Source organism: Rhagoletis zephyria, unplaced genomic scaffold (genome assembly GCF_001687245.7).
Source record: "Rhagoletis zephyria isolate East Lansing unplaced genomic scaffold, Rhagoletis_zephyria_1.1 Rzeph_scaffold_08545, whole genome shotgun sequence".
Taxonomy (NCBI): Eukaryota; Metazoa; Arthropoda; class Insecta; order Diptera; family Tephritidae; genus Rhagoletis; species Rhagoletis zephyria.
This window is the reverse complement of record NW_016165625.1, coordinates 6,525-26,922: the sequence shown is the minus strand read 5'-3', so window position 1 is coordinate 26,922 and position 20,398 is coordinate 6,525. Positions and strand designations below refer to the sequence as shown.

The window sequence follows — 20,398 nt, the reverse complement described above, 5'->3', positions numbered from 1 at the left end:
TGTCAGCAAGTGCGATTAATGGGTGCAGTGGTTGTAGTAAAACGTACCTACTAGCCCACCAAATGCTTGGAAATATCTACAAGTACGAAGCCGTACGTATATGGCAACCTACATTAGCTCAAGAGATTAGTAATTGTAAACTATTTACACAAATTGTTGTTAATATGTTGCGTTTGGCGCACTGCAGTCACCCACTGTGCTAGCCGCCAAATATTTTACTTCCCACAAGGTTAGCGCCAAATTACCACTTCAGAAAAGTAAAATATGCGGAGGAGCTAGCTATAACGGTCAATAAAGTAAATGGAAAAAGTAGCAAGCCCAAGCAGCAGGCGATGATCAGACAACAACAGCGGGTGTTCGCAATCAGTGGCAAAGTGAATTTGTGATGCTACACGAAGACAGATAGATACAAAGGCGGAAAATGGAGTAAGCGGGCGATCCTGAAGTTGCAAACGACGATGTAAAACTTCTTTAAAATTTCAGCTAGGTACTGGCTGCCGTTGATTGGGTAATTATGTAAGTGGCTTTAAGAAGTTTATGCGAATCGATTTTAGCAGCTGGTTGGTTGTGGTGCCAGAATGAGTGAGTAGGTGAGCGTGCTAGGCGGTAATCGCGCTACAATAATTTAACTAAAAGTTATATCAGCTCTTAATCAATGGGTGTTAAAATTATATATGTTCATGTACATATATGTATATAATGTATTCATATCTCGCTGTTATGTAGTAGTCAGGGATTTACGAGAAGGCAGATTAGTATCACAAAGTTAAGAAAGTATTCGTTAAAATTAGCTCTCAATTGCTGCAAGTTTTGAAAAAACTTCTACGGAGTTCAGATGCTAAGATTTCTACGAATTGGATTTTTTTTTTTGGAAAATTAATTAGCTCAAAAACCAAAATATTCGGAAAATCAGAGTTTAAAAAATTAACACGTTTTTCTTGCATTGTTAATTTAAAATTTATTTTTGTTAAATCCTATCAAAAATGCCATTGGTTCGCCCACCACAAACTTGCTGTATGTACACGCAAAAAAAAAGAAATAAAGAAACGATCAAGTACGCAAATAGGCTTGAGCTCAACCATATTTTTGTTATATTCCTAGGGTGTGAAGTGGCAGGAACCTATGCACTATGGTTTGGCGGCTACTATTTGATGGCCAAAAGTAATTTTTTAAAGTATAGTTAAATCGACTTATTTTTTGTAGGTTTACTAGATTGATTTTCCGCAATAAAAATGTGCATACACATTATTTTCTGAAAGAGTAGTCCGGTTGAGATACCAGCTGTGAAATTTAACATTTCTCCAAAAAGTTCACAAATTTTTTTCTTTTGTAGTCAGCATTCTTGTAATTCGTATTGGAATAAGTCTTCGAGTGATAAGAGTACTTCAAAGAGGAGAATGGAAATGAAAAATTAAGATAACAGTAACAACAAAGAAAGCAAATAAAACAAAATTACTTCTCAAAATGGACTCTAATTTGGGTAAAAATATTCCACTTTAAGTTCAGCTATAAAAAATTGGTTTCATTTGGTGGTCTTCAAGCTTTGTGGGCAAGAAAAATGTTCAATTTAGAGTTTGTGGGCTGAAAATGACGTGGCACTTTTTAATGATAGGCTTTTTTCTTAGAAAACTTTGCGTGTTTTTTGCCAACTTTTCGATATTTGAAAAGAAGCAGTCAGCCGTTTTAAATCTTTTGCTGCAAAATATTATTAAAGGGGTGCTCCCCGAAGAAGGTAACACCTACTTGAAGGAAAAGGCAAGAATGATATGCAAGTGCATAGGTGAACAAATAGTTTTTTTTTTCAAACTTGCACGTTACGTTTGTCTTTTTTTTTAACTTTAAACCAACCCTAATTGTACTTGTTGCGCTAGTGTGTTTTAAAAATAAATACTTAAGCTTAAATTTTTACTTATATCCAAAGGAAACAGTTTTTATTTGATGCACCTATAATTAGGGAAAAATATATAGCAATATATGTGATCTACTATTTTGAGCTAACATTTCTTTGCACCGAATCCGAAAACCCCACATTGGACCCGAATTTTAAATTTAAAAAATCTGACGTCGCGACCTCGAAAACCCGCTGATATAAACGTTTTAGGAGAAAAGGAAAAAATTATAAAATTTGGTTGCCATATTGGATCCGCCATTTTGAATTGAAAAGATTTGAACTCGGTTTCGAAATTATCGACCTCGAAAACCCCTTATATAAGCGTTTTTGGCGAAAAGGAAAAAATTATAAAATTTAGTCGCCATATTGGATCCGCCACTTTGAATTGAAAAAGTCTGACATTACATTCGAAATTAGCGACCACAAAAATCCCCAAAACACCAAATTTCAAATCAATTTGGTTACTTCTGCACTTTTGGCCAATTTTTGAAAATCTGTTGTTGTTCTCCAGCAAATGATATAATTCTTCTCCATTTTAAGTACTAAAAGCTGATGCTCTTGTTTGCTAAAAGGGGCATTCCAAAGTAACGGGTGGGACATTTTAACTCGTTTGTGCTCAAACTTTTAGTAAGTTCTCTTTAACCATTGATTTGAAAAGTGTCAAATTGTTAACAGTTGAAATCAGATATTAGTTTATTACGAAACTGATAAAATATAAAATTTATTTTAATAATTTACAAAGAAAATTAACATTTTCCAAGCGTGACTTGTGGGACAACGATGACACCCATTTCTCCAAGTTATTGGATTCGTTTCCCAATTTTAGACAAACTATAAGTATTCTCCTTCATCTTTTAATGGTATAATTATATTAAAAAATAAAAAATTAACTTATTTTAGCTTGCGACGGGTGGGACGAGTCACCTTTGAGGACACATAGTTTGTGAGTAAAATGAACACTGCTGGTTTGATGGGAATGTTTATTATATTTTTAATAAGGAAACCCTATTTAAGCAATGGGAAACTTAAGAATTTGTGTGTTATGTTTAAAAATACATATTTAGCTGTAATTTTTTGAACGCTTATAACTTCTCATCATAAATGTATTTTCCTAATAACTTACCACCACTTTAAAGTTTATGAACTATTTTATCCCCTCGGATAATTGTTATTTGCATTGTCATCTTTAGTACATGAGGAATGCCTTTAAAACGTGATGCAAAAATATTACAGTACATTATACATGCATTTATATCAATAAAATAGTGAAAAATAAATGGATAAAAATCTATTTCTAAAGAATTATTCTACCTGCCTCACTGTTTTTACAGATTTAAACACAATTTATGTATTTTTTTTTTACCTGAGGTTTCGTCTTCGCTGGAATTTTCTAAAAACAACACCTCTAAATATTAGACATACAAGTTTCCTTTACATATGTAAAGGCAAATTTATACAAAAAAAAATAGCCAAGTTCCACGAACAAGTTCGCGTCCTAAGTCTTTTGTTATACCAAATAGGCTGCCACACTTCACAGCCTATCAACACTTGCCACTTATTTTGTTGTCACTGTTGGCAGTTGAAATCTCAATACAATGCAAACTTTGTGCCAACATAGAGCAAATTGGCCACTTACCAGCTATAAAAGTGCAAAAAAATGAACAAAACCAAAAATCAACAAAGCGATTGGCGACAGGATAATGCAATTTGTAAGGGCAGCACACTCGCGCAGCTTCCGCTCGAGCGTTAATTTGGCAAAGAGCTAATTTAAAATGCGCGCTAGGTAGTTTAGATTTATTGTATTCAAATGTGCTGAGCTACTGGCCAATGCGTTGCGTTGAGGTCAATAGCCAGCGCGAATTCAAAACCCATAAACGAAAAAAATGCTACAAAATTGCTTTAAAACCACTAATGATGGGGCTTAGCACCGCATCAGATTAGAATGTGCCACTTTTTCGTTACAAACACATCGCTCCTAACGCCACACCGCCACACAGCCATGCTGCCACGAATGCAACCATGGCGTATCCGCCTGCCACAAAAGCGAAAATTTCTATAATTTACTCTTCGTGAAGTAAACAAAGCAAAGGGCGGTAATGCGTTGATTTGTTGGTATAGTTTATTGAAAAGCAGCGGCGCATGCAAATCAAGAGGGCCACTTTGCAACCACAAATTAGCCAGTGTGCGCGCCTTGTCTACTACGTACGTGCGGCTCATTGCAATGCAAACAAATTTGCTGAGTATTTACTTTAAGCGGTCAACATGAAATTCGCGAGCAAACTTTGTTAATTTCCCAGAGCTAAAATGTGTTGCTATAAATTTTAACCAGAGCCACTGATCACCACCACCACCAGCAGTACAGCTCAAGCGGCACGGCAGACAGACAATTGGCCCAAAAAAAATGTTTGCGGTCAATCTTGTTGATTTGGTTTTATTTTTTTTTTTTTTACTTTTTGGCAATACTTAACTTATAACAAGCATTGTTGCAGCTACTGTTGGTTGTTTGTTGTTGTGTTGCTGGCTACCTGTTGAGTAACGACGAAGTGTTGCCTGCGCCACTTGTGGCGTTAAATTTTGCATCTTCTTGATTAGGTGTTATGTTGCGGTTGAGGCAGTGGCTCAATGGCTTGTGGAAGTGGGCAGCAACGACGGGCCAATATGCCAGCGCAATCTTTTTGCTTATTCGCCCTTTATTTACTTTGTTATTGTTTTTAACAGTTCATTAAAAAACGTTCGCTTGCGCCAGTTAAACAAACAACTTAACCATAATAAGTGTTCGTATGAAGTATATATATATAACTTTCGCCTTTGTTCGTCTTACGAAAGTCGTTCGCGGACACGCCCACTGTTGTATGTGAAAAAAGCGTGTAAATTTTTTCGCCTGTTACTTTGATATAAATCATAAATGAGTGTGGCACGTATTGATTGAAAAAATAAATAAATAGTATGCAGGTATTTGTTATTGGTGGTACTGTTCGCTTATCGCCACCATCGTTGCGAGCTGCCAAACAAATCGTTAACTTGTAGTTTTTGGAAAAAAATAAAACTTCCGTCAGCGTCCCTGCGCAGGCGCATTGATGGCTTGCCAATCGTTGTAGGTGCTGCTGTTTAATTTGGAAGGCAGCGCTTGATGTTATCATCTGCTGCTGCTGCTGCTGCTCCACTGATAATGAGCAATTTACACATAATTTAGTGTGAATTTTGACGGTTGTGATGGTAATAAATCGCAAGTGAGAGGGAAATCGGGTCAAGCATGAAATTTTTAATAGGTTCAAGAAAATATAAAAATATTACGGAGAAGCGCCCAATTAACAAATGTTGTTGCCGATGTACTTTCCCATGAAAAAAAAAGTAAAAGTAAAAATAAAGTCAGTGAAACATATCAACGCGCAAGACCTCTTACCTACCAAATCCAAGGAAAAAATTGTATTTTGTACTCTTTCTCAGAGGTCGCCCAATCTATGTATAAGGGCAATAGTAAATATGTATGTATGTAATAATAGTAGAAGCTCATATCTGAATACGAAATTTTCGAAGCAAGCCAATTATTTGTTCTATTGTGAAATTTGCGCCCTATCTTATGCACACATGTGTATGTACATATGTAGATGACGGTATTGCATTTGGCAGATACGAGACATTGCGTGACAAGCGGCGATATGCTATCGAAGTAGTTACCAGTTGTGTACACCTGCAGCCAATGTGCTAACAGCTCCATAACCTATCCTAAAAGCGCGCAAGAGAAATTCAGCCGGTGCTCTTTCGATTCATGTTGCTGTAACTGCTAACGCCCAGATGTATGCTACGTGCTTGTTGGTTTACTTTAGGCGGTTGCCAGATTCTCTAAACTGAAAATCATGCACTTATCTGGTTGTTATTAAGTTAAGTATGTAGGCTTGTGCAACATATGTATTCATTCCTCATACGTGCCTACTCTTTATGGGGAAAGGCGACAAAATTCATTCATTTTCAATTCAGTCATTTTTTATTCAATTACATATTCACAAATAAAATTTCTCAATTTTCAAAGGCAATATTTTCATTTCCAGTATCTTTTTTACTTTTATTTATTTTTTTCAAAATATGTATGAAACTTTTTTAACGCGCAAAAATTATAATACTGCAAGTATTCTTTTGGTTTCCGGACTTTCTCAGAAACTTCTGGATTCCCAAGCTGTCGTACAGTGGTACAGAAGTTTCGAAATAGCCAACTATTGATGTGATTGAATAGGTTGGTTTTTTCTGTAGAGAAATGGCACCAGCAGTATTCAAAGTCACTTGATGTCGATCTTATATGAATCGTATATCTATGTAGTTAAAAATTCGAACACGCAGGCATTTCACGGGCTCAAGACTGGTGATAGAATGGTCGGTTTTTGTTGGATTTATTTTCATCTTCAATGGCAAGTTAAGTAGCTGCTCCATAAGTGGTTTTCATAGTTTTTCCTAGTCCTTTCAGATCTGAAAACATTTATATGATCAAGCATTTCCAATGACGCTATGGAGAGTATTGGTGCCTTGTGGTAACGTGCGGTGACAGGTGATTAATAAAAAAATATTCTATACACTTTAAAACAATAACAAACCAAACCGGAAAACATTGGCTGCACCTTCACACGAGATTACCAGATCTCCTTATACTCAAGAACTTTTAATGAATTGAATTGCTAGTTTCCTCACAAGGCAACGAGTACTATGATTCGTTCCTTTTTTGGAAAGCATTTTTGCTGAGAAGAAGAGAGCAAAGAAAATTTGTCCTATGGTGGAACGCTGAACTTACCAGGAGACTTCTTAAAATTCGAGAAAGATTGATCTAAATATTATATCGCACAAGCTCGTACGTCAAAATTAAGATCTTACACTGAGAAACTTCTGTAGTTATATTAATAGTATGAAGGAGTCTGCCAGGCAACGAAAGATACTTCAACCAGACTGAACGGCTAGGATTGATCTCTCAGAAATTTAATGCTATACCACATCGCTGCTGAAACTAACATAACGCTTTTTGAAGGTCATTTTCCAGGTACCAGGTTAATCCCTGACGCAGACCACCGGGCATACCCACTGGACCAAACTGATAGCAGCTGAGGAGTCAGTGAGATTCCAGAGATGCTGAAGTGCAGGAAAATGGAGTTACGGAGCCTTTTTGGAATTCGGCCATATTATCATTCTCTGGGGAAATCTTCGGTTAGTCTTCATTCACAAACCGGAAAAACATATTTATGCGATGACACAGAGTACATTAGAGCAAGGATTTTGGTGGTCACTTCCTTTAGTACCTGCCGACATATGTACATACTAGGGTGGAAAATCTTGAAAGGCAGTTCTACACGATATTGCAATAAACATATAAACGCCTCAGTTTGGTGTATTTTTTTCTCTCTTGTGTTGTTTGATAACTCGATCACATGGAAAACCTACGTAGAGCTGAATACCTGTGTCGCTTAACGCCCAGTAAGACTTAAGGTTTAAGATCAGCTATGCAGAACGTTGGTCAAGACTAAAGCATCTTTTTAAGTTCATACAAAGAAGTATTATTTTATATTGTGACACGTTTATCTAGTTACGGACACAGGGAGTTGTCAAGACGTTTTTCCGAGGCACACATTTTTTTAGTATTTTTTTTTTAAATAAAGTACATCGTAAGATTTCATACAAAGAAGCAGTGTAGATATGAAGACACTCTGTTGGAAAATTCGACAAAATATTTCTCTACCGATGCCTACAAGACTGGCAATCGAACTGGAGCTGTTTGAAAATCGTTTTAAGTTTTTCGACCTACCATTCCATTTCATTCCCCGATGTACTTTAAAAAAAAAATCCTAGAATTATTTGACGTAGCTCTAGCCATCTCTAAGATCCGTCGCTTGAAATCATAGCGGGCTAGCAATTTTCTTTATGCTTCTCCCAAGCCAGTTTTTCTTCTTCACTGCCATTTTATTTGTAGCAAACAGAATAGGGCAAGTGTTTTTTTTTTAATTAGCACAGTTTCTCTCATGAGCTTAGAGTATTGCATGGACTGCATACTTCCCTTGATACGTCGGAACACTGCCGCTTTTTTCTTTTCTCACTATCAAGCCAAACAAATTTAATTTTAAGATACATTTATTTTAAAATTATTTTGCAAAATAAAAATCTTAATAGTTAAAATTGACTCTTTACGCAACTAATTATTGTAAATGTATGTACATTGTTATGGAGGCGAAATTCGTAGAATGAGTATTTATTTACAGCTTTGTTCTGGTCTAAAATCAATCCATCAGCAACATTGCTTGGGTATTTTTTCACGGAGTTACAACAACAAAGTCACACAAGCTATACTAAAAGTATAAGAGAAAATTTTTTCGCGTTGATGATGATCAATGTAGTACTACGCAGGTGGCTCAAAATCGGATGATAAGTGAAAAGTCTACAGAAACTGCAATCATTGATGCATCCACCAGCCCGCATTACGGGCAGTTACATAGTTCTTCAAACCCTCCGCTTGCGTAGGGAACAAATGTGGTCCACCAGCCTCATAAGACAGTCCATTATTGAAGACGTACGCCTTGGCTAAATCAGCGCGCTGCGTTGTATAGCCAGTGCCCATCAATGGTGGTAAATAGTTTCGGCTTGGCGGCACCACACGCGGTACATCCGCTTGCAATACAGGCTTGACGGACAATGGCGGCAGGTATGGCTTAGTGAAGCGTGTCTGAGATTTTGGCACAGCCACGGTATTGGGTGGGCCGTAAACTTTGTTATCACCAATTCCAAAAGGTGAACCATAAATATTGTTTGTACTCGCAGGGGTGCCATAAAAACTGGTGCTGCCGACCGAGTTCGATTGAGCGTGGCCATTAGTGCGTATATCGCAGACAGTGTTCTCAATGAGGTGCTCAAAGGTGCGGTATAAATGCGGAAATTACATCATTGTAGTCAGATCGGAGAGCAAGAATACAGGCATACGATCGGAGAGCACCCACACATTTTTATCCTCGTCGATTTTCACATCAGCGGGAAACACTAGCCCGACATCATCACGATCCACCACTCCATGGAACTGTGGTGAGTATGGCATGGATGAATGCCAGCAGCCTACGGCGTTCTGATCAATTAAATCAAAAAGTTCAACACCATCATCGCTCATCACGCGCGCTGTCGTATGCGAGTTGGGACCACGCTCATCCAGCGCTACGAAATCATGATAACTATCCTCAACACGACTTTCATCGCGCAAAATGCGTGTCGACACAGCGAACTGACGATGACTGGCCAGTGGACTGAAGAACATTGTGCGATAGCCATCGGAGCGTATCGGTGACAGCGCCATGCCGAAGATGCCCTCCTCACCCCATTGGAAATTCAAGCCTGCGATGTTATAGTCACCACGCAATGGATCGGGGAAGAAGTATGAGTGCGCCGAGAAGCGCCATGATTTATTCTGTTCCCATGAGTAGACGATCAAGCCATAACCGAGCTCATCAGAAAAGTATGCGAATGCATCGTCGCATGATTTGCCGATATCAACGGCTATGTTGGCAATAAAAGTGTTGGCATTAGTGTCGTCGGCACGCAGCTCATAGCGGCGTATGCGTGTGTTCGTCTGCAAGTCGAAGACATTGACGGCATACGGACATGGGTTGGTGGTGGTGTTGCCGATGCCAACTGTGCCAGTGTCAAGTACCCAAAGACGGCCACATTCATCCGCTTTGATGCGATACGCTGTGGTGATGCTGTTCGCGCAGTCGCCTGCCGTATTGCTGCGCCAGTCGGGGTATGGAATCAGCTCCGGTGAGCCAGTTAAACTGTGATCCATATTGATGTAAGTCAACGTGGCAGGAATGCCTGAAAAGAGATTGTAGAGTGGAAGAAATAAATATCAAATGCGCATACTAATTAGGCTGTGCGTGAGTTGAGTGTTCAATGTAAATGAATGTAGAAATATGTACCTAATCTGATACTGGAATGTTGTATATAAAAAATTATAAATTGATTTGAGTACGGTTTTTTGTAATTCAATTAATGCCAAATAGGCTGCAATAGTTAAGTCATTCGGGTCTACTGCTAGTACCCAGCAGGTCGGAAAAGCGCCCAAAATTTTGAAAGAAATTGCCATTAAAAGGGCGACTGGAATTCAAGAAAATATGTTAGGTTTAATGATATGAGGCGACTGCTCTGGGAAAATACTCTTCAGGGCGTCACAATGCGCTTGTGCGGTTCCCAGAGTAACTCTTTAGCCAGAGTTTCCCGTCTAACCTGGCCTAAACTACAAAAAATATCATTCTATTTTTATACAACTTTTATGGTAATTTTTCGGTTACCCACTTTGTTTATTCTATAGGATCGTTAATTGAAAAAACTAGAAAACTATGTTTTTTTAACCGACTTCAAAAAGGAGAAGGTTTTTTTTGATTTGTTCGCCCATAATTACAAAATGCTGTTGTGCTAAAGTTTTTAGAAGCCAGTTGAAATGTATGCCGGATTTAAATATCTTTTTATCAGAGATATTGCTATTATAAGAGAAAAGAATAAAAGTCAATCAATAATTATTATATTGAGTCAAACCACGCCAACTGTGTCAATTAATTTCCATTGATTTTCTGGAAGGTGAAGACAGTTGTGGGAATCTGTAGATAATTAGAGAACAAAAATACACTTTGGATGGTTTTTCGAAATTGCACTTCGTTTTTGTTTTTTTTTTTGGTATTATAAAAATATTGCAGTTTTTGAGAGAAAAATTCGTAACTTGCGACCCATTTGATGAAATTTGATGAAATTTTTTAAGAGAGTTGATGAAGCTTTTCCCTTTACAATAGAAAGATTTGCATAATAAAATTTGCAAAACGATTAGTAATAACAATAATTTAAACAATTGCAATTATTTATATATTCTAGGCCCGCGATGGCAGTGAAATTTTGGCACAATATACTCTAAACTCTTGTTTTTAAGTTCCAAAAAGAAAAAAAAAGGTCTTTCCAAATTTGACAGTCGCTATCGATTTTTTTGTCACCTTTAAGCGTTGAGTAAATAGCTATTTTCATTTAAGCTTGTGTGAGTGATTCCGGGATTCTACTTTTTATGGCACTGTGAATTCCAAAATTGGTTAAGTTGTGGCGTGAAAGTAAGACCTTCAAGGACATTCTTAATCAAGCAGCTATCGCAATTACCTAGGGACGCAAATAAATGACGTGTATAGGTAGGCAATGATAGAATAAAATATTATTGATATTATGGTGCCCTATGGAAGATAGAGGTCTGGGATATATGGCATAAATTTAGGTAAAAAAAACTATTCATTACACCTGACCAAGCTCACGCTGAGTGTTCTACAAAGGTCATTGTTCTTCACCAAAGCGTCTTTTGTACAGCACTATAGTGCGTCGATTTTTCTTACATTGTTGATTTGGCCGATTGCTGATATTTCTGCCTATGCCATGACGGATTGGTTATTTTGGCAGTGTTCTTCGACGTAATCGCTTTTGGAACTTTTATTGATCAAATAATATTTTATTGCCAATTAGGCATTTGCTCTACTGTAAATAGCCTCTTATGTGCGATATTCGTTTTTTCCATCCCACATCCGCGGCCTACTTCAAGAGCAGCCGACACGTTTGCATTTTCATGCTTGCATAGCTTGAGTCGGAGCATTTTGTTTTCTTTATTCAATAATCCGCACGGGTTACCGGTTAGCACCCGTTTCGCTGCCTATTTGTCTCCTGCAAATAACCGAATTGCACAAAGCGCAATCTGCGATGTTTTTGTTGTTATTTGGGCTGTTAGTGGATTATTTATGAGTATATTCACTCCCATAACTACCGGCATCATTACATAGTTTTGTTTTAATTAACTGTTTACTTACATGCACGAGACACCAACAAGCGAACTATGATAAGCTCGTAGAGCAATCTAGGAAATTTGTTTGCCTAACTTCGCAACTTTTGCGCATTGAGAAAATATTGCTAGATAGCCTTTGAAGCCTGCGCATATTGTTGTTGTAAGATGCTAAATTTCCGCGGTTAAATAACTCTTTTCTAAGCTGCAGTCACTAAAAGCTATTAAAGTTTATGTATATGCATTTATTTCTTGTCAGCCTATATTGCTACAAACTACGGACATTCAAAGATGCTGATATTTCCCACTATTTAAAAAGTTAAAGAAAAAATAAAAACAAAAAATGAAATTCCATTAAAAATATTTTCTATTTGCCAATTAAAAGATTTTTGTTTGCACATTTAGCTTTTTGTATTGTGTTTGCCGCCAAGCTGTCTAGCGTTGCCGCCTGTCTTTACAAGTTTTTCAACTCAATTCGTAGATCTACTAAGAAAATATAAACACTAAAGCTGCAACACTAAATACCTGAACAGTTGGAGCCCGCACCGCGGTGGCTGCTGAGTGATTTCCAGCTACAATTTAATAGCTTAATTGTATTTGATTTGGCGATTAATGGCTTTTCACGTTGTATTTATTCAGTTAATATGACAACTCGAAAACAAGTGTCAAGTAACTGCACGTTGGAAAAGTTTAGCTTGTTAAGTCAATGAGTTGCATGCAGGGGCATTTAAAAGCGTACCCCGATTAGTAATTTTTCAGTTGAGAAAATAAGCGAGTTTCTATTTAACAATTCTTGGGGATCTATAGAATCGACAACATATCGTTGGTGAATTTCCCTATAGCGGGGTTCGCGGAGGGCCAAGAACGAAGTTTTGCAGGCGGTAGACCGGAGTGCTCCTCCAGACTAGTCAGAAAGTACGAACCTAAGTGGCTAAGCCGTAATCTGGAATAGCTGGCCAGTTAGAGAGCATATGTTGAGATGTTTCTATTATCCTCCATTCAGCTGGGACAAAAGGGGTCCTGTAAGGTATTTAATCTCACTGCTTGTATCTCGGTTAGACCGTGACCATCTAGTACACCTACCGGGTTTGCAAGCATAAGGCGACCCCTTAACCGTTCCGGCCAAAATGAGTTCTCAGCAGCGCAAGCTTTGGGTTTCCCCCATCGTTCCAAGAGAAGTCCACTAGTAGTCAAGGGGGCTCCCACTCTTACTTTTCTTTGCGATGCTGCCTCAAAGATGCCGCCCATGGCCAGTTCATCAGTCGCACACTTTCCTGTGATATCGCTTTGGCCTGGCACCCGTATGCAGTCTAAGACGGCAATAATCCAACGGGATCGAAAGCCAGTGAAGGCACTCTCTCCAACAGAGCCCGAGGCTCTGATTGCCACCTGGCTACGGAATAAATGTTGAGCGCGCACAACAGCAGCAACCTCCGCCTGAAACCCCCTACGCTGATCTGGAAACCTAAATTTAAGGCTGATGGAGAGCTCTCTAGAAAATACCCGTCCACCGACTTCTCTTTCAAGCTTCGATACATCGGTGTAAAACTTCATCGGTGCCTCCTTTCAACTGCTGCTCCCAGTCCAGTCGTGCGTTCATAGGGCCAGACAATTCAGTTATTCGTGTTAACATGGATGAAATCGAAGCGCCCCAGAACACGAGAGTGTCCAGACCCCAATTCAGTAAGGCAGCCAGTGTCCTTAAACCTGACAGTCGACCTTTCTGCAGCTATTTTACCTGCGATATCGCCTCAGTGATTCCAATGAGGGTATCTCCTTTAGCAGGGCATAATTTAGCAGCAGTTCTAGTCACTGGTAGGAAAGTCCGCGAGACTGAAACTTGCAGACTGTGAAAAAGCTCGAAAAACTCAAATATGTCTGCTACAATGCCAACCCTTAAAAAAATGATCCTAAACCTCCGAGGGCCAAAGAAAGTCCACAAGGGATTAGTAGTTAGATGGATTTTGAATTGATCATACTTTATGGCGCATATATAGGGACTTGTACACTGCATATTCAGTTTTATATTCGCCGCCCCAAATTAATTTTGCTGCTATTTGCACTAAGAGTTTGCTTCGTTTTCATTAAAGTGTCTGAAGATGCTGCACTAATTCTGTCTGAATTACAACCGATAAAGCTTCTGGTAAGTAAATGAACTAGCCTGGCATACAAATTGTGGTGTAGCGCCTCCATCCATCTAAGACAACATTAGTTCTGTTGCGAATCTTTCAATAAGCCACGACTGCTGCTTGCTCTGGAGATGCAATAATTGACACAAATTGCCAGCAACTAAACACTTGATCGTAGTACCGGCAGGGATTTCTTCGTATTTGGAACTGTTATAAACTACGCCAGTCGTTTCTCCTCTGTTGTTCGAATTGATGCTAAGTGCGAATGTCAAGTAACTCCATGTCCTTCTCCACTTGGTCTTTGCACCACCAAGTTGAATACTTTCAGGGCTGGAGCGTTTGTGTCCATTCGTAGGATATCATCAAGCCGCCTGCACTATGTATATGTTGTTGTAAAGCTCACAGTTGTCATTGTCTTTCTGCAGAAGGTTTAGTAGATTTAAGTACGTGAGCTGGACCGATTTAAAAATACTTACAAAAATGGAGGTTTTTTATGAAGAAAAATTGTTTCTTAGAGAATTTTTCGAAGAAACTCACCGCAAATGACGAAACAGTTTAAACTTAAAAAATTTCTATAAATATATTTAAAAAAAAGTTTTCAACGGAATCATAATAATGAGATTGTTGATGCTCTTTTTTAACTTTTTTCAAATATTGGTGAAAGAAAAACTTGAATAACTGGACCAAAACTATTCCAATTTAGACTTGTGAGATATCATTGGAAAGCTACAAATAAACTCATTTCAACCAGTAAGAAAGGGGAAGGTAGCATGAACGAACAGCATTCAAAGTTGAATTAAGATGTGTCGGTATTTGAAAAAGTTGTGACATAAATGGGTTTTGTTTTTGCACAGAAATAAAAATGGTGTGATACCTCTCAAGTCTTAATCGGAGTAGTTTTTGCCCAGTTATTCTGTCTGTCTGTCTGAGGGGATTTTTCACCCTCTTTTTTCTTTAAGACACTACTTTTATTCATAAAAAAAAACTCCATTTTTGGGGGTATTTCAAATCGGTCGAGCTCACGAAAATCTTAATATTTTTCCAAAATGTTTTAGAGGAGATCATTAAGTATAATAAACCAGCAACTTTTTTTTTATGGTGCAGTCTAATATTCATAAATACATAGATATATGCATGCATAGATATCGTGCTTCACCTTAAAGCTACCAGCATATGTGGCAAAGACATCACTCTTATCTTTGTTATTACTTATTTCTTTAAATTGTACATTTATTTTTGTCGCCATATTTTTTCTGATTATTTTCTCAGATTATTTTTAGAGTGCCAAATGCACTTTGGATGATATACAAAGCCAATTTCAGCCACTTAGCAGCCATTAGTGCACTGGTAATTTCGACACTTCGTAGTTGAAAGTCATTTTATTTGCATACTTTATTTCAAAATCAATTTCGCATATCAGCAAAAGTATGCAACAACCGTTGCGGTAGCAGCCACACAACTTGTTTGTAAATGTCGCGTATGGCTTTATATTTTTATTTATCATCAGACATGAACTCATTCATGGTATTGCAAAAATTTCATGATTTACGTGCTCTAAAATAAAAAAGTAAACAAACAAAATTTGTGTAAATACATAGTAACAGCTAGTTTCACCAGCAATTTTAATGGAAAATGATTTTTTATTTTGCGTCAATTTCCATTTAAAATTCGAATAATTAAAATCATTTTTCACTTAAATGGTTGAATTTTTTTTTTTTAATTAGTTGCATAATATTTTCAGGTATTTCAACGTACGTATGTATACATTTGTTTATCTCATTTTTTGTTTTTGTTTTTTTGGCGAACCAAAAGTAATGCTACAATAAATGGAAATCGCAGCACAGCTGCACTTTGCTCATTTTACATTCATTTTGCAGCTAACCAATCGGTTTTCGTAAACAAAATTGATCAACACCTTAACTTGTTTTAATACTTGTAGAATGTGTAATTCAAATTTGCATATCCTAATTACTCTAAATGAATTTTCGCTTATTAGATAGATTAGGTTGGGCTGTCTAGTCAGTTCGTGGCGCCACAAGAGATAGTCTCTTGTAGTCTTTCAGCAGCAGTGCTGAAAAATATATCAGTTTTTTTTTTAAGGAAGACAAGCTAGTCCTAGGAGATAGAGCTGCAGCTCACTAAGTATGGCTTCTCATTCGTTGCGCATCTCCAGCACATTTTATCATAAGTTCCAAGTATCTAACATAAAGGCATCTGATGCCTAGCATCTTCTCTCTTGTGAGACAAAAGAATCTTTCTGAGTTTTCTGTCGTAAGCACCAACCTTCCTACTTGCCGCAGTGGAAACGGAACTCCTTTTTGGTGCGTCCGGCAAAAGAAACCTTCCGTAACGTGGCTATTTGCTTTCTCATCGTTACTAATGGCATGAGCGAGCCTCGGAACCCAGATGTAATTCCGTATTAGCGCATACTTCAGCTGTGGCTCGTGTGCACTTTATGTTTCTTAAGGAAGTGCTGTGCGATATGGCAGGCCTGACGTGTCCATATACACTATTTCATTTCTTCAACCAGATTCTGAGATAGGGTGTTTTTCAATAAAACTCTGAAACTCTGTACTTCTTTGAGAGATTGAGCAGATCTTAGGTTTTTTTCCTATCAATTTTCGCCCATAGTAGCCTAGTTGTTGTACAAGCACCCTCACCTAACCATGACCTATTGGCTTCTTGAATGACGTTATTTCTAATCCCTAATTTGCAGGTTGCCATGGGTATCCCAATCTTATTTACCTCTGTTTTCACACAATGGAAGATTGGTACCTTTCCTGACAAGCTCATCGGCTCTGCAAATTCCTTCAATATCTCTATGTCCCGGGACCCACATGAGGCAACTTTTGACTTTATCATTACCGCGTTCATTGATTTGATAGCCGTTTGCCTATCCGAGGAGATATTAATCGTAGTTCTCGTTACGGCATTTGTATTAAGGTACACAGTCACCTATTTTATAGCTAGAGCTTATGCCTGGTAAACGCTGGAGCCGTCCGGAATTCGGAAAAAAAACTCTGAAGCCAACCCTGTTGTCTAGCTTGGATCCATACGTGTAAAAATTTATTCCCCCCCCTTTCTCTACACCGTCTTGCTGTTTGCCACTCTCTCCTTGACGGGATGTTCGTCTTAAAGACCCTATCGAGGGTGGGTTTAGAAACGCAGTAGTCGATATCTTGGTTGTGACTACCCATAGTATGAAGTATAGAAGCGTGACCGAACCGCCAATCTTTCCATAGCGCCATACTTTTTAGTCTGAGCGCCGAAGCGGCGGCCACGTGTTTTCCTACCAGATTTATTGCAGGCAAATTGGTTAGCACTTCTAGCGCTTTGTTTGGGGTGGTCCCTAAATCACCCGATACCCATAAAAACGCTACTCTTTGGACCTTATTCAGGAGTTTTAGGTAACTTGCCTTTTGAGTTGATGGCCACCAGACCCACTTACTTACTCTGAGACGAAAAGTTCACAGTCTGTATGTCGTCGCGATATTTCCCACAAGAATTTCCCCATCTATGGTGAGTGCAAAAGTCTAGGCTGGGTATTTTGCATCCTTATATATTGGGAAGTGCGAATGTAGCTGTATTGCGAGCAATTTCTCGCCACTTTGGTTAAATTCACTGTCATCTTTTTAATAAATCCTTGGGTTATCGAACTGTTGGACAACGAGCTTTTTCCTTCTTCTGGACTCCTATAGGCAATCGTTCATTCCGTAAGGTCCAAGTATATTTCAGCCATTTTGGCAGAGATAATAAAACCTAAGCCGAGATGTAGGACCACCCTCCATTCCATCAAGAATAACGTAGGGGGCAACCCTGACTTAATAAAGATTCGTTTACTTTTACTAATCAGTCAAAAAATACATGAATAAACTAGGAAGCTAAGTTACTTAAATTTAAAATCCTTCCTAGAAATCAGGCTTTTGAAGTTTTATGCAAAGAGCAGTTTTATGCAAATGGAGTTTGGTAGCCTATTAGATTTTTATACAATAAAGTGCAATTTTCAAGTAGCCATAAAATACCGTTGATTTTTAGCAATTTTTTGTTGACAATTTTTTTATACATATGGAAGAAAATGCTACATAGTCACCGCCAACGAAAAAAATTCCCAAAAATCAAAAGTATTTTGCAGTCACTTGAAACATGCACTTTACTACAATTTAATGAGCTATATGTAGAACTGAATACCAAACATTTTTCTAAAAATTCTAAATAAAAAGTTTTAAATTTTGGTTCAATTTTTTTTAATTTTTTTAATTTTTGTATAATGTTGGGATCGTGGATTTATATGGTGTTCATTACACCGCGCGCCAAAAAAATAAAATAAAAATAAAAATCGAAACACACGAAGCAATCAATATGCTCACGAAACTGTGAGTCAAATACTTAAAACAAAATGCTTTGTATGTAGTTTCAAAGATATGGTCAATTCCAATTTTTTTTTTTTAAACTTCAGCGCAGTGCAGAAAAACAGTGTGGGTAACCAATTAAAAAGAAAGTTCTGTAGAAATGGAAAAAATTACAATGTTTTTGTTCACAAGGACAAATAGGTTTTGAAAACGCCTTTTTAATTAACTATATATTTTTCTTAAGATAATAAAGTTACAAGGACGAAATTCGAGGATGTGTTCGTGTGTATTTTAGTTCTTGACATATAATTTTTGCAAAAATAATTATTGCGAAATTTCAAAGATATTCAATTTACTTTTTATGTGCAAAAAAATTTGGCCGGCTTCAGTTCTATAGAATTTTCTCTTTAATTTGTCATTTGTCATAGTCATTTTTTTCAAATTGCAAAGTTCTTTTGAAGAAAATCCTAACGCCAGAGACAAAAACCAAAAACATAGTTTTACTCTACTTGGCCCATGGTTAAGTGAATATATTGCTTTTTTTGTGTAAAATTTACTGATAAAAAAAAATAACAAATATTAAATTAAAAAATTAAAAATTAAAAATTGCCAACATTGGTCAAAATGTTGCTGTTGCTGCTTAATTACTTAGTTGAGCACAAGCGTATTTTTAACCTCCATTTCTTCCTCGTTGTAAATCGAATTAATGCCATTGTATTTCATTTTCCTATCCTTAATTTGTTGGCATTCAAGTCAAGTATTAGATAATCAGTTGAAGCCTAAATGGCAAAGCATTGCAACATTGTACATAACTAGTTCATGTTTTATCTGCTTGTTGGTTCAGTTGTTTTTCGCTTTTTCGTTTCAGTGACGTTTTCCGACAACTTTTCGTTGGTGGTGGTTTTGCTTAATAAGTTTTATTTTGCAGCAATTAAAATAGCCAATCAATAAAGCAGAGTAGCAGTGCAACAAAACCAGTTTTTTACGACTTTTTATTTATCACTACTTTTATGCCACATTTGTGGCAAATATCAATCGATGTGCGACGTTTTGTCTGCGGACACATGCGTTTGCTACGGCTGGACGCGCAGATGTGCATACATATATAGGTACATATGTACATATGTTGACTTAACTATACAAGTAGTTTTCGTGTATCCATAAAAATATTACACTTCAATGTGACAACGCCCGACATTAAATCAATTTCAATAAAATCTTAAAAGGCGGCAAAGCCGCTAATTATATTTAGAAATAAAAACAATTTCAAATATGCAGTGGCAGTTGTACACATACATACACATAAATGTTTTTTTATGTACATACATGTGTTAACATTTAATTTTGATTGATTTTATGATTAACTGGCTTTTCAACTAAAGTTATTAACAAAATTAATTTGTGAACACCATTTCAAGAGAAAATATTTATGAAAAATATTGTATCAATCAAAATAATTTAAATCAATTAAATATTAATATACGCTCATTATTCGTAACCGCCTATCGATTTATGTACATATCGCCCATTTACTTCAATAGTGTCATAACTTAAAAAAGCTGAACTCGCGATAGACGGCTTTAAAGTTTTGAAGTTCGGAGCAGTCAGAAGAAATGTTAGAGAACTCTTCAAACTGGCCAAGGTAGCCGCTGACGAGTTCTGCTGAAGGGAATGCAAAGATGTACTTAAGGAATACAAGAAAGAGATTCGCAAATGCAAGCGGTAGTCGTGGAAGAGCTTCTGCGGCGAATTAGAAAAGACAACCGTGGTAGCCAGGCTAAGGAAATTGCTATCTGAGAACCCGGCTACTCCAAGGTTGCTACGCAAAAAATGTGGAGAATGGACTGAAATCAGTGAGGACTCACTGGAAGACCTAGTCAACACACATTTTCCGGGGTGTACAGACTGCATAGATCTGCTACTTTTAGGAGATAGCGTGGAAAATATCCCCCGGACATCATAACGGAAGAAAAAATACGGTGGGAAATCAATGGCTCCGAACCGTTTAAGTCCCCAGGCACAGACGGTATCTTTCCAGCCTTGATGCAAAAAATTTCCGCAGTGCTGGCACCATACTTGATAATAATATACGAGGGATGTTTAAGGTTAAACTATGTGCCTCTCGTTTGGAGAGAGGCGTGGGTCGTATTCATACGGAAGGTGGGCAAGGGAAACCCCCTATATTCGAAAGAATTCAGACCAATTAGTCTAACCT

General features: G+C 37.5%; 1 protein-coding gene across 1 annotated transcript in view; it reads right to left on the bottom strand.

Annotated features, from left to right (window-relative positions):
* Positions 1-8,315: 8,315 nt before the first annotated feature.
* LOC108375126 (protein yellow-like) overlaps positions 8,316-20,398 on the bottom strand; it is an 18,462-nt gene continuing 6,379 nt past the window's right edge. Inside the window, 3 exon segments of the mRNA XM_017631216.1 lie at positions 8,316-8,767; positions 8,770-8,810; positions 8,812-9,718. Of these exon segments, the coding sequence (XP_017486705.1) occupies positions 8,316-8,767; positions 8,770-8,810; positions 8,812-9,718 (1,400 nt within the window).